The sequence below is a fragment of the Porites lutea genome, chromosome 1 (assembly GCF_958299795.1).
Source record: "Porites lutea chromosome 1, jaPorLute2.1, whole genome shotgun sequence".
Taxonomy (NCBI): domain Eukaryota; kingdom Metazoa; phylum Cnidaria; class Anthozoa; order Scleractinia; family Poritidae; genus Porites; species Porites lutea.
In genome coordinates, this window is record NC_133201.1 from 14,084,595 (window position 1) to 14,099,594 (window position 15,000).

General features: G+C 38.2%; 1 protein-coding gene across 2 annotated transcripts in view; it reads left to right on the plus strand.

Annotated features, from left to right (window-relative positions):
• Positions 1–15,000, plus strand: part of LOC140945680 (pleckstrin homology domain-containing family M member 2-like) — a 202,316-nt gene that overhangs the window by 151,089 nt on the left and 36,227 nt on the right. For both annotated transcript variants that reach the window (XM_073394713.1, XM_073394721.1), the window contains exon 23: positions 4,936–5,010. In XM_073394713.1, the coding sequence (XP_073250814.1) occupies positions 4,936–5,010 (75 nt within the window). The remainder of the gene's footprint in view (positions 1–4,935; positions 5,011–15,000) is intronic.

A 15,000-nucleotide genomic window follows, 5' to 3' on the forward strand; every position in this document is an offset into this window, starting at 1 on the left:
AGACGTCTCCTATTTCCTTTGTTGCAGGAGACGTCTGCACGCAGGCAACTAAAAATATGTTATAAAACAAATCACAGACGCGGAGGTAAACTGGTAAACTAAAAAATCTTTGTTTCAATCTTGATTGACTGTTACAAAACCGTTTTCTCCTTTCTATCCCGATGAAATGACTATGCCCTCGTTCAGAAGTGTCCGGATATTCTTAAAATGGAGGGTTTTTTTCTCCGTTTTAGCCTTCTGTCCACACGTAAACGGCGTTTTCGGGCGCCAAAAACGCAAGGTTTTGAAAGCGCTCCCCTTCCAATAGTAGAGTCAGTTGTGTGGACAGACGGAAAAACGGAAGTTCTCAAATATGATGTCATACATCATACATACCTTGTAGGGGATGCTATCGTATTTCCATCATTAAATCGTTTTTGTGTGGATGAGCAAAAATGATTCCAATACGCTACGTGTAGGCGCATATTTTTTGGAAAACAGAAAAAGAAATTTCTGTTTTCAAAGATATCCGGATACGTGTGGTTAAAGCCCATATCGTGATGGTTCAAGCTCCGTCAGTTAATTATGCAAGAAAAGGAGCAGAGCTAACTTTTGCATACGGCTTGCCTCTACAGTAAAACCCCAAGAAGCAGTCTTTACTTATTATTAAAAAAAAAATAGAAAACTTAAGAAGGACCAATTGAAACTTGCGATTGTAACAGCGCGCGTGCTTGCTCTATATAAATCCTTTTGAGTTGCTATGAAAAAAATTATTACGCACACCTGGACGTAAATAAGATAGATGACAAGTTCAGTTGTGTCTATGAAAGTCGGATTTTCGTTTTTTTTTCTACTGAGTCTCCAATAATCGAAGACAATGATAAAGACCTTTTTAGCATTTTTATATCGAGGTTAAGGTTAGCCACTCAAATCAACAGCAAAAGCAGTGAAGATCTTTCGCAAACTAGAGCCTGAGTCATTGAAACGACAACAACAACTGGGGTTCAAACTCCTTGTTACAAAATCAAATTAAAACACAACCTGCAAGTAGCAAAGGCTATTCAAGGCGGGTTGTGTAAAAATAAAATAAATAAATAATTATAAATAGTTAGGTAGATTCGTAAGAATAGAATGTAAAGAAAAAAAGTGTTATAAGAAAAATGGTAAAAATTAAATATGCATGTTTTACAAGCACAAAATACTAAGAGAAGCCGGCCAGTCATGTAGAATGGAGAGTGGTGCAAGATACCCGTCTTGGTCCTTTAGGATCTGCATGAGAGTCTCATGCAATTGGTTTTTTAAAATTACTGTATTAAGCTGTTTAAAATGTGTTGGTATTGCGTTCCACGCTTTGGCTGCAAATTTGAAAAGGAAGACTTTTGTATTTCTAATCTTGAGTGTTTAATGTAGAAATTACCGGCGGTAACTGACCTTGTCTTATAGGAGTTTATATCTGATATTTCGTCAGACGTTTCTTAAATTAACTGGTGTACTTTTTTTTTCTTGACTTTGTACATAAGGTTGCAGGTTGATTCAACATATAGAAAACCCATAGGTTAAGATGTTGCTTGTGATAAAGAGAGGAATCGCTTGATCTTTTCTCCTTGGTGAAAATTGCATTAACCGAAGAGCCTTTTTTTAGAAAATAGAAAGTTTATTTAACTTATTATTTGTAGCTTGACCGCAAGAGATTAAGCCACATCTAAGATAGGGATAGATCAAAGATTGGTACTCTGTTATAAAATGTCTTAATCTAGCGATAATTCCTGTAGTTTTACTAATTTTCGATGCGACAAGATCAATGTGTTCTCTCCAGCTTAGGTTTTTGTCTATTAGAAAACGTAGGTATTTGATATATTCTTTGCATTCTAAAAGAACCTGAGATTGTCGTTGTCAAATACCCAAAATTTAGGTTGATAGGGAAGTATCCTTTGATGCGGACGAAATATGACATAATTGGATTTCTTGATATTTGTCATTATTGTTATTGCAAGAGAAATTTTCCTGCTTCAGTCGCATTGTTCGGCGATAACAAACGGGCATAATTTTTCGCTATCGAGCTTACTTTATAATTAACTTGTTTTTTAAAGGATAAACAAGCGTTAAAAACGGAGGACACTTTATACAAATTAGATATTTTCCGACACAGACCAATTTGTGGTCTTTTCCCACTTAAATGTCAGTCTTTACGGCAGACTTTTCAACGAATCATTCAGGCTCTATTATTTGCGTACATCTTCACCGCTTTTGCTGTTGGTTTGAGTGGTTAGAACAAATCTAAATTCCGAAAAAAAAAAAAAATCTAGAAAGTTTTTCATCATTGCCGTTGATTTTTGAGTACTTAGGAAAAGAGACGAAAAACACAGCTGAACACGTCATCATGAAAAAATCTTTGTTTATATAGGGCAAGCACGCGCGCTATGTTGTATTTCAGTATTTATATATGCCAGCTGACTACTAATAACACTTCTGGCACACTTTAGAAGAAAAGTTGGACAAGAACATAACCCATAACTTTTGTTTTTAATTTTGGTAACGACATTCTACCATTGTTTGCAAATGAATATAACGTAGGACAACGGTTGTCTTTGCTACAGGGTTTGCAAGCACCTTGAAAGTGCTTACATTTTAAAATAAAAATTTAAGGCTTTGAAAGTCCTTGAAAATTGCAATCAGTGCCGAAAAAACCTTTAATTTGGGTGCTAACCTTATCCAACCCAGTTTCTCAAGTGCCTAATATGAAAATAAATATAACGTAACAGAAAGACCTTCAGGATAAAATTGCTCATGTTGTGGAAGAACTAAAAAAGACATGAACTCAAAGCTCTTTTTTGCACGAAATGGAGTCCTTGAAAAATGAGAAATGAACGTCCTTAAAAGTGCTTTCTGTTCAAAAAAGGGTACGAACCCTGGTGTGAAACAACAAATTTCCTGGATTTCGCCAAGTAAAACATAAACATCGTTTCAACAAATCCAAACCATACCCCACGCCTTCTTACGAACATTTGAGTATTTTAACTTAAGGTGGACTCTTTTACCTTTGTCTCTTCTTAGTTTCCATTGATCGTTTTTTTCCAAACTAGACGATTGCGGTGTGTTTGTAACCAACCAATAGAAGCGTTTTTTTCTGTGCCGCGCGTTACGAGAATTTTGCAGTGAAACAAAAAGCAAGTGTTTTTGTTAGCTGTGTTATAAAAGAATTGGTTCATGCTTGTAGCTGTGCGTATATCGAGTTATGGATGCACTTGAGAAGTTAAGCAAGCACAAAAGCAACTCTTACTCTTTTCTCGTGCTCTCCAAACTTCCCGCATGCATCCATAACTCGATATACGCGCGTTAAGCAGAACCAATTCTTAACAATTAAATGCTTGCAATAAAACCAGGCACGTTTCGTAAGACACAAAGAAAGCTTTGTGGCCTTGAACGATTACAGAAAGAGTAAAATACGCAGCCATTTCAAAGGCATTGAAATCAATCATCTTGAACGCTTGAAGTTTCGCTCCACAATCTTCACGGCCAATGAAGTCCTCTTTTACGTGTTTTATGTTAATAGAGATCTGGTCATTGCATAAAGAACAAATTGTAGTTATTATGCCAAAAGTATTTTGGGCATTTCATGATCAATGTTTTTGTACGCATTTGAATTCTCAAATGTTTGCAGGGATTTTAGCTTGAGTAACAGCAGTGTTTTCGAAATTGCTTGTTGTTGCTCCGTTGCTGTCAGTGCCCTCCTCTTGCTCTAGGAATTCGTCAGCTTCAACGCCATTCTGGTTGGAAATGTATTCCTTAAGTATATTTTAAAATACTTGCTGTGGAGTAGCTGTATTTAAAAGAATCTGACGGTGATGAGCAGGACAATCTGCTAACAGCTGAAGGAAACCACTATTGTTGACATTTGTATAAAATAAACCGTTAGTACTATTTAGTCTTTTCTAGAATGTTGTGGGGGGAAAATACTAATGTGGTGGTAGTGGTGGTGGAGGAGGAGGAGGAGGAGGAGGAGGAGGAAAGCACTAGAAATATGGTGGTGGTGGTGGGAAAAACACTAAAAATGAGGAGAATGAGGAGATGGAGGGAGGGGTAAGTAAATATTGTGCTTGTTGCAAAAGAGAGCTAGTTTACCCGTAATTGTGCATAAAATTGCCCTTGTCAATAGATTCTTTTTACATTACTTTGTATTTTACTTTTTTTGTAATCGTTTTCGAGGTTGAAAAAGTTGATTTCTTGTTTCTTGAAGAAAAATGTTTGTTTTAATTGCGAGCAATTGTTAGTCGCTTGTTTCAATTCACCGTTTTGTCTTTAAAATAGCGAAGGGTCTCCCCTGGGCCTTACCGTAAGGCCAAGCCGTTTTCAAATGTGGGTTCCTTTCCTTTGCGCGAATAATTAACGGACTTGAACAGCGCGTTGGAACTAGCGCTAGCAGACAGACATACTTTTTCGTATACTTTTAAGAGCGATGACAGCGATTATTGGAGCGTAAGCAAAAGGTTTGGTATCTATCTGATCACCAAAAGCTGAAAAGTTAAGTGGTATCATGTTTTAGTCACTTCATTGAGGTAGAATAGAAAACCGTTTTGCAATAGTCAATCAGAATTGAAATAAAGCATTTTCAGCTCCATTGTGTTTGTTTGTTTTGTTTATAACAGATTTTTAAGGTTAAATAATAGACACTTGAAATTAAGTGATTCTTGGCATTTTTAGGTGATCTCTGTTTTCATTATTTGCGTTTTTGGAGCCGTTCAAAGTAATATATACTTAGCAGGCAAGCCTAGACTGATCTTTTGTTTTAACTGTAGAATAGTAACGTTCTGGTGAAATCTTTAACTGTCTTCATCAAGTCAGTAATAAGAAAAAACAAACTGGAAGACAAAAAAATCGCTTTTAGAATTGGATTTGATTTGCTTTAAACTGTGAGTTCTAGAAATGGTTTATTCGTGATGAAGATTTCTTTTTCAGATTGACGTTGGAGATGATTTGTACAACTCCATGGTGACATCCGTTTCATGTTGCCTCATCCTTACTAAAGCCAAGGTAAGTTTCATTCGTCCAAAGGAATACGTGATATTATCAATTAATTGGGGAAATTAGTCTAAAATTGCTGTTTATGACACCTTATCTCCATGAAAAAAGGGTAGGGACGTTGCTCATAACTCAATCCTCAATTCCCTCTTGGAGGTCTGTACAGACTTTTCCATTGATCAAATATAGCTTTTTTGAGTTATCAGCAACACCAACACCCTTTTATTAACAATAATATGGTGTCATCAATAGCGTATAGGTGAAGAGGTTTCTCCATGCGTGTCACTCTTGTAGGCGGACCATCCCTTAGTGATGAGTATTACGCCATATGTCTTTTTAACACATTCGTACTGTTTGTTCATTTTCTCATCGCAAACAACCTTTGGTTCCCGTGTTATCAGTGACCAGTCAATCACTTGTCTTTTGACTACAAAGAGCATAGGTTTTTTGTTCGATGACACTCTATCCATGGCACTTTAAGTTAATGATGTTTTCGAGGCTGTATTCTTGCATTTATTTTTTATTTATTTTATTTATTATTATTTTTTTTATTCAAGACATTTATTACTCTAATTACAAAGAACTAATTAAAAAGAAACTAATTACGATATTCTAAACAACCGCAATAACAGACATACTTACAATTATCTACATTTCACAATTATATACATTACAGCCAAAAAACAGCCGCGCAATTGCTGAATGAGGCTTATTTTACAAGGAGTTAATTAATACTTAATTATGTAGATAAAAGAGAAATTAACACTTATTTAAGTACACTCTGAAATAAAACAAAAACACACAAAAAAACCAATACAGAAAAAAAAGGTGTGTAATAAAAGATTACAATTTTAATTACATGCACACGAACTTAATTAAAGGGGGAATGTCTTTTGGCCATTTTTCATAAAAGGTTTCTAATTTATTCTTACAGGAAATATATTTTTCAACTTGGTATTTAATTCTTACTTTAAATTTGAAACCTTCGATGTTTGGAAGTACCTGTTTCTTTCTGCAATCCCATAAATGCAGTTTACCAATTAATATCAGATAATTTGACAACGGGCATTTTGACATCGTTATTACAATTATAACCTCTCGTAAACACAACACGTGAAATTCCTTTGATATTGTTATATAATACTGTTCAACATTTTTCCACAACATATTTCAGTGCGGACAGTAAAAGAGAAAGTGACATAATGTTCCTTGTTCAGTCTTGCAAAAAGTACATTTGTCATGCTGGAGATATCCAATTTTAAAACGTTTTGCATTAGTGTAAAGTATTGAATTTAAAACTCTATATTGTAAGCAATCATGTTTTAAATTCTTTGCATTACTGGGTAATTGTGCTTTATTTGATATTATTAAGGAGTAGTAGTCTTTCGTTTTCTTTTCCGCCATGTCAAAAATCTCATTCCTTTTTGTAAAATAAGTATTTCTGTAAAGGTAGTGTACTCTCTTGTTTTCAGAATAGAAGGAATTGCGTGCCTGAGACCTGTCCATGTAAGAAAATTAGCTTTCTCAACTATGTTATGAATTGCATTAAAGGATTCTATATTGTCGAGATTGAACAAGAGATCTTTAATGATACATATCCCCGAGCCGTAATAAGATTTACAAAAGACTGGTTTTCCATCTATTCTTAAATCTTTGTTATTCCAAATTATACAGAGCCGTTCTTTGTTAGCTAACAAGAGATTTCGAAACTCTAACCAACATTCTAAGAGTTCTCTGTAGAAAACCGAGTTAATTGAAAGATCGTTCATTGCGTAATTGCATTTAAAAAGTAAAAGACCACCAACATTACGTAGGAGATGTAACAAGCAGAATTTCACGTACTTTCGTTATCGCTGAAAATACTTTTTAGCCAAGCTAGTTGTACAGCTTTGTCCAAGCTTTCAATATCTGTCATTTTTATACCACCGTCGTCAGAACTGTTTATTGAAGAGAGCCTCGTTACTTTATCCTTTCCATTCCATAAAAAGGAGAAAATCATACTATTCACTTGTTTGATGATTTTACTTGGAGGTGAAAGAACCGAAGATAAAAAAACTAGTTTTGGAATAAGTAATGATTTGATTATAGTTACTTTACCATAAATGGACAGTCCTCTAGATGACCATTTATTTGTCAACTTCTTTATGCTGTCAACCTTCTCTTGAAAGTTTTTTTCGTAAAGCAATGATTGGTCATATGTAAAAAAGGTTCCTGAAGCTTTGATGGGTTCACTGGACCATTTAAGAGCGAATGCACAGAAAAATCGAGCAAAATCGGCAAATCGTGGCCACAGCTCAAAACCTAACCTACCCTCTTTTTCAGTCTGTAATAAGGTTTTAATGAGATTATAACACTGCTAAGGTTTAAATTTCAAAATGCGGCCGAAATTGGGAATTATTTAAGATTTTCGATTTCAACGGTCTGCGGGCCTAAAATTAGCCGCCGAACACGGGAAAATAGCCCAGTGACAGAATTAAGCTAACTTTCATAAACGAGCGAAATATATTGGCAATCTTCCACTTAAATCTCAAAAACAGATATCTAACAATTTTTGAACGGCACTTTTTTTAGATTTAGAGAATAAAATATCGACGAACGAGCACAATTTTGAAATGTAATTTGCATAATGCTAAAAAATACAACAATATACCGCTAAAACCAAAATCCCAAAATGATGGTGCAATCGCGTATATCTCGAGAAATTTGCAGAATTTGCCCGGGTCTAAGACAGGTAACGGGTACTAAGAAAGGGACAGTCTCATAGCAACCCGTGGACAATCTGGGCATGCTTGCCTTCTGTCGCAGGGGCAACTGTTAAGGCCAGGTACACCGCCCCCACCCGCGAGGATTGCATATGGCATCCACCATTTGACTCGCTTTTTCCACATCATGACCTTCAATTATCATGAATTTAATGCGGGCCTAGATCGTTGCCACCTTCCCAGAAGTCTAATCGTCGCACTATTAGACCATGAGAATCTCTATCATTCCATAAATGCACCACTGACTTTTCCTTGTTCAGCTTCCAGTAAACCGATACCCCGAAGAAAAAATAGCTCTACAACGACTCTATCCAGGCCAGAACGCCTGATATCAACAAATATAACCCACCCCCCTAAAGAGAGGAAACTTTCCCCGAACTATTCACTTGACCCGCCCCATCCCTTCGTTAAGAAAAACTAGGAACTCAGTTCTCTGGACAAAACGCCGTCGTAAATATACCAAACTATAGCCGTTCATCCTACAAGCGATCTCAGTTTCAGCAGGCGTGGCCACGTTTCCAGTTGCTGTAATATTAATTCGACACCTGCATCAGACGCTGTAAATTAAATAGCAGCCACAACGCCCTTCTTTGAAACCGTCAGGACGAGACATTTGTAAAAGACTTAACAGGTGTGCGCGGCGGTTTCCTTTTCTTCCTTCCTTCCCATTCTAGCACTCAAATTCTGACCCTGATATTCTAGTAGTAATCAACATGGACGCCCTTGGGGTTAATTTTCCACTTCATTTTCGACACCTGACTAAAACGCAAGCGCTGACTTGTGTGCCTATGCTTCGTTTGCACTGAAGTAGCGGTATATGACCACGACAGACTTGCTGCTATCCTTGGTTTGAAACCGCAAAGGGCAAGAACAATTTCTTGTAAAAAGCAAACTGTTTCCTCCTTAGCAGACATGGAGAACAATTACTAGGACTTAAGCAATGCCATTGCTTAAGTCCTACTAGACTTGAAAAGAGAAAGCATGATGCTCTCTCTTTTTAATGATTTACGGCTAAACAGTACAATTTCATGTAGCTTTTCCGCAAAATTAAATACTTAGTTGTTTGCAGAATTGCATTTAACAACAAATTATAGAAATTTAACTAAGTTTGGATCTCATAGATAAGAACTGAACGGAAAAATCTTTTGGGGTTGAAAAAGTCAAAAAATAATGTTTACTGGAAAATCACTTAATGGACATACAATAGCAGAAATATCATGCCCGCAATTTTCTGTTCAATACACCTCATGACAAGTCTGACTAATCCATTGGCAGTCCATGCCTTAAAACCGCCTTTGCCTTTCATGCGTAGTGCAAATATACCTTCTGAACACTCCGGGGTTGGGGGTAAAATCAGAAGAACAGAGCATTCAGTTACTGTACCATTCTTAAAAGTAGGACAGTATATTTGCTAACCATCTTAGTTTACCACTTTTAAAATAGGACAAAAGGACAGCTGGTCATACAGGAAAATATATTTACTGTATCCCGAAAGCTTTGGTTTCCCGTGCACTTACTTTTCGCAGGAGACAATCGATAATTGCCTGGTCACGTAATCGGAGGTGATTAACTAATTAGAAGTCATTGATACCGTCGCCGCTTAGCAATACACTACGTGCTGCAAAGGATCCAAATTGCGCTAGAATGTTTTCCTGTTCGGCCCACTTTTTATCTCAGGTGAGGCACTGCAAAGCTGATTCATTTACGAAGGTTCGAGCGAGAATTATTTCATGATGTTATTCTGATTTCGCAGTCACGGGAAAACAGACCTAGACTCAGGTCCGCTCGCAGACGCCATGCTACAATCTACATGGTCTCAAGAACAAAAATTTCCCATTGAACGGCCTCTCCTTTTGAAGATTGCATGCATTTCATTAAAACAGGTACATATAAAAAGAATATTGTTAGTTTCTCCCTTTTAGCGAGCTCAAATCGACGCATAAAACTGAGGTGACGTGCACGTGTCAATTGACCCTGGGGTCAATTAGCGGTTGTTTGGGGCAAAATAACCTCAAAATAATCAATCTATTTTACAAGCGTTCACAAGAACACCAGACTAACTTTCAGATAATGTTGAAGTACCGTATCTCATTGGGTAGTAACCGGGATTTGGGGGTGATTTGGAGAATTCCCCCATATAGAAAATTCGATTTTGGTTTTAGCGGAAAATTGTTGTATTCTTAGCATTATGCAAATTACATTTTAAAATTGTGCTCGTTCGTCGATATTTTGTTCTCTAAATCTAAAAAATGTGCCGTTCAAAAATTGTTAGATATCTGTTTTTTGAGATTTAAGTGGAAGATTGCCAATATATTCGCTCGTTTATGAAAGTCAGCTCATTTCTGTCACTGGGCTATTTTCCCGTGTTCGGCGGCTAATTTCAGGCCCGCAGACCGTTGAAATCGAAAATCTCAAATAATTCTCAAACTCGGCCGCATTTTGAAATTTAAACCTCAGCAGTGTTATAAACTCATTAAAACCTTGTTACAGACTGAAAATGAGGGTAGGTTAGGTTTTGAGCTGTGGCCACGGTTTGCTCGATTTTTCTGTGCATTCGCTCTTAATACCAAACGGTTTTTCATCTTTTCTCTTAGGCGAACCAATACACATTCCTTCTGTTTTAGAGCTATTTATCTCCAACCCACTGAAGTTCTTAAATACTTCTAGTTCTTCAAATAACGTTTTTGCAGAATTTTCATCAGACAGGATTGCTGTGGTATCGTCTGCGCATTGCAATAACTTGACTTCGTGATTTCCTATTTTAATTCCTTTGATATCAACATTTTGAAGAATGGAGATTGCCAAGCTTTCAACAGCTAAGTTAAAGAGGTAAGGGGACAAGGGATCACCCTGCCTCACACCACGTTCTAAAGTAAAATAGTCTGATGCCATTCCATTATTTATTACACAGCATTGAATATTTGTATGAACATTTTGACCCAATGTATTAAATTGGGGCGAAAATTAAAAGCCTCGAGGCAACTGAAAAGATAATACCATTCTAAAGAGTCGAAAGCCTTTTTAAAGTCAATGAAAATCAAGATACCTGGAATGTTCTTAAAGTCTGTAAATTCCATTATATCGAAAATTGATCGGATAGTCTCACCAATATAGCGATCTTCAACATAACCTGTTTGATTCTGATGTATGATATTCGGTAGAACTGTGATATTATGAAGTAGTAGTCAATACCGCTAACATAATATCGCATACTCATAAAACGTTTGGGTGACGTTCTTGTAAGTTGATTGAAGTTGATTTGAGTTTTCGCTGATTAAAGACTGTTTGGTTAAGTTTGCTCGTTTTGAAGCTAAGGACTAACACATTGGTTCGTTGCTGTTCGCATAAATCGAAACCGCGTGGTGTGAAATGGCGGCCGGGCGTCTGTTAAACCCACCGGATCCTCTGCAGCTTTCAAGTGGAAATGTATCTCAGAATTGGAAAAGATTTAAACAAAAGTGGAGTAACTATGAGCTAGCTATCGGAACAGCCAGAAAGGAAGACCCCATTCGAGTAGCAACTTTTCTCACCGTGATCGGTGACGAAGCGCTAGATGTTTACAGTGCATTCACGTGGGACAGTGACGAAGACAAAGTCAAAATGGATAAAGTTCTAGAGCATTTTGAGCAGTATTGTGAGCCTCGCAAGAATACAATTTACGAAAGGTATTTATTCTTTTCGGGTGAACAGGAAAGTGGGGAGCCCATTGATAAATATGCCACAGTTCTACGAAACATGGCAGACTCTTGTGAATTTCAAGATTTGAAAGATTCATTGATACGTGACCGCATCGTGTTTGGAATCGCTGATAACAACGTGAGAGAGCGTTTGCTGCGAGTCCCAGATTTGACGCTGAATAAAGCTCTAGAAATTGCACGAGCTGCCGAAGCAACCCAAAGCCAGTTGAAACAAATGCAAAACTTGCACGAGGTTAATGCAGTGGGGAAGAAGAAAGAAAAATTCTTCCGAAGGAAACAAGAAGAGAAGAAGAAATCAGCAAACGGAAGTGCTCAGCAGATCGACTGCAAGTTTTGTGGCAGGAAACATGTACCAGACAGATCAAAGTGCCCTGCATATGGCCAACAGTGCAACAAGTGTGGAAAAAGCAACCATTTTGCTGCGAAGTGTACAGGAGGAAGGCAGTCCAGTCGTAATTTATATGCCAATCAGAATTTGAATTATGTGCAAGAAGATTCAGATGGGAGTCAATTTGAAGAGTATACTATTGATGTAATAACTTATCAAGTCAGTGCCGTTGAAGAAAAGAAACACCCAAAACAGTTGTTTACATCAGTCAAAGTAAACAATGCTAAAGATGTTACGTTTCAGTTGGACTGTGGAGCAACTTGTAATTTGCTATCACTAAAAGAATTCTCAAGCATTATGGGGGATCCCAAAGATCTCTATTTGACGAAAACATCTGCAATACTCAAGATGTACAATGGAACCACTATGACTCCACTTGGAAAGTGCACTCTAAAATGTGCCGAAGGTGAGATGAGTAGAGATGCAGATTTTTTATAATTGATGAGCATGTGAGGCCTCTATTGGGTGCTGAGACATGTCAGGAACTGAACTTAATCAAGGTTATGGCAAGTGACATTTCAGAGTCAGAAACTGTGAACACAGTAAATGACAAGGTTCAAACTGCCCACATTGTTCTAACCAGGGATCAAATTTTGAAAGAGTACAGTGATGTTTTTGAGGGATTAGGATGCATGGATGGCCCATACCATATGGAACTTGATGAAACTGTAAAACCTGTTGTCCACCCCCCTAGAAAAGTACCTGTAGCACTGAGAGACCGTTTAAAGGAAGACCTGGACAAATTAGTCAGAGAGAAAGTTATCACCCCCGTTACTGAACCTACGAATTGGGTGTCTAGTTTGGTTCTAGTCAAAAAGCCAGAGAAGTTAAGAATTTGTATTGACCCACAAGATTTAAACAGAGCCCTGTTGAGAGCCCATTATCCTCTCCCCACCATTGAAGACGTGGCCACTAGGCTATGCAAGGCTTAAGTCTTCTCAGTTTTGGATGCAAAGAATGGATTCTGGCAAGTTCAGCTAGACAAACCGTCGTCACTCTTGACCACGTTCAATACACCTTTTGGCCGTTATCGTTGGCTTCGCTTACCGTTTGGAATCAAAACAGGCCCAGAAGAGTACCAGCGAAGAATCCATGAAAGCCTACAAGGTCTTAAAGGTATAGAAGACATTGTAGATGACATACTCTGTGTTGGCGAGGGTGACACCTATGAAAGTGCGGTTAAGGATCATGAAAGAAACCTAATTGCACTCCTGGACAGATGTCGTGAGAAGAATATCAAGTTGAATCCAAAGAAGTTACAGTTGAGAAAGCAAGAAGTGCCCTACATCGGTCATGTACTGACCCCTGATGGCCTCAAGCCGGATACAAGTAAAGTCAAGGCAATTGTAGCAATGCCTACCCCTTCAGACAAGAAGGCCCTGCAAAGGCTGCTTGGAATGATTACGTATCTTGCAAAATTTCTGCCTAACCTGTCTGATGTGACGGAACCGTTGAGACTTCCATTAGACAAAGATGCACACGAAAAATCATGGAAGCAAGTGAAACAGTTGATCACAAGAGAACCAGTGTTGAAGTATTTCGACCCCAGTAAAGAAGTAACTCTGCAGTGCGATGCATCGGAATCTGGACTTGGTGCTGTCATACTGCAAGAGGGTAAGCCTATAGCATTCTCGTCAAAAGCACTCACGAGTACTGAAAGAAATTATGCTCAAATAGAGAAAGAGCTGCTCAGCATAGTTCACGGGTGCATACGCTTTGACCAGTACGTTTATGGTAGACCAGTTACAGTACAGACAGATCACAAGCCGCTAGAGAGCTTTTTGCAAGAAATCTCTGCTTCCAGCCCCCAAAAGGCTCCAAAGAATGTTATTACAGCTCCCGTGGTATAGCTGGAATATAGTGTACAAGCCTGGAAAGGAACTATTCATTACTGATACACTCAGTCGAGCATTCCTTCCCAATAAGCCGAGTACAGAAGAGTTGAAGTCGGAGGTTTTATCAGTCAAACAGGTAGAGTATCTAATCAAATCCATTGAAGAGATCAACATGGTCGAGTTTCTGCCAATCACAAGTGAACGCCTTGTTGATCTCAGAAGAAAAACTGAACTTGACGAAGGTCTTCAGCAGTTGAAACATATTATCAAGATTGGTTGGCCAGAAACAAAAGAAGAAGTCCCATCAGAAATCAGGAGATATTTTTAAGGAAATCGAGTAATTGTACCTGTATCGCTAAGGCCCCACATGATAGCGCAAGTACACTGAAGCCACCTTGGTATTGAAAGCTGTTTAAATAAAGCAAGAGATGTCCTGTTTTGGCCTGGCATGACCGCCGAGATCAAGGACTGTGTTTCTAAATGTGAAACATGTAACACTTATCAGACAAACCAGCAGAAAGAACCACTCATACCTCATGATCCACCTAAACGCCCTTGGTCTCATGTTGCAACAGACCTTTTCAGTTTTGACAACAAAGAGTGGTTCATCATCGTTGACCACTGGTCAGATTACTTTGAACTGAACCAATTATCCAGTATCAACTCAAGTTCTGTTATCAAGTCTCTCAAGAATCAGTTCGCACGCCATGGCATACCTGATACTCTGTATTCTGACAACGGACCACAGTTTGCTTCCAGAGAATTCAAAGAATTTGCATCCGCCTGGCATTTTGACCACCAAACGTCCTCACCACACTATCCACAATCAAATGGCAAGATTGAAAATGCTGTAAAGACAGCCAAGAAGTTACTAACCAAAGCAAAAGCAAGTGGACAAGATCCATACTTGGACATTTTGGACTGGCGCAACACACCTTCACCCAGTATTGGATCATCACCAGTACAAAGATTGTTTGGACGACGCACGAAGACACTGTTACCTACAGCAGGAACTTTGTTACAGCCAAAGATCATGGAGGGAACTGAAGACAAGCTCAAAGAAAGAAAGAGACGAAACAAGCACTGCTTTACAACAAAGGAACAAAAGAGCTTCCTGAGCTTCAACCTGGAGACACAGTGCGCATGAAGCCGCTGCCATCAGACAAAGAAAAGCTGTGGAGAAAGGGATCGGTTGTCAAACAAGTAGCACCTCGCTCCTACGAGGTAGATCTCCAAGGAACTATGTTCAGGAGAAATAGAAGACACTTGGTAAAGACCAAGAACCATCGCCACAGTTGGATTTGGAATCCCAAGAAAAT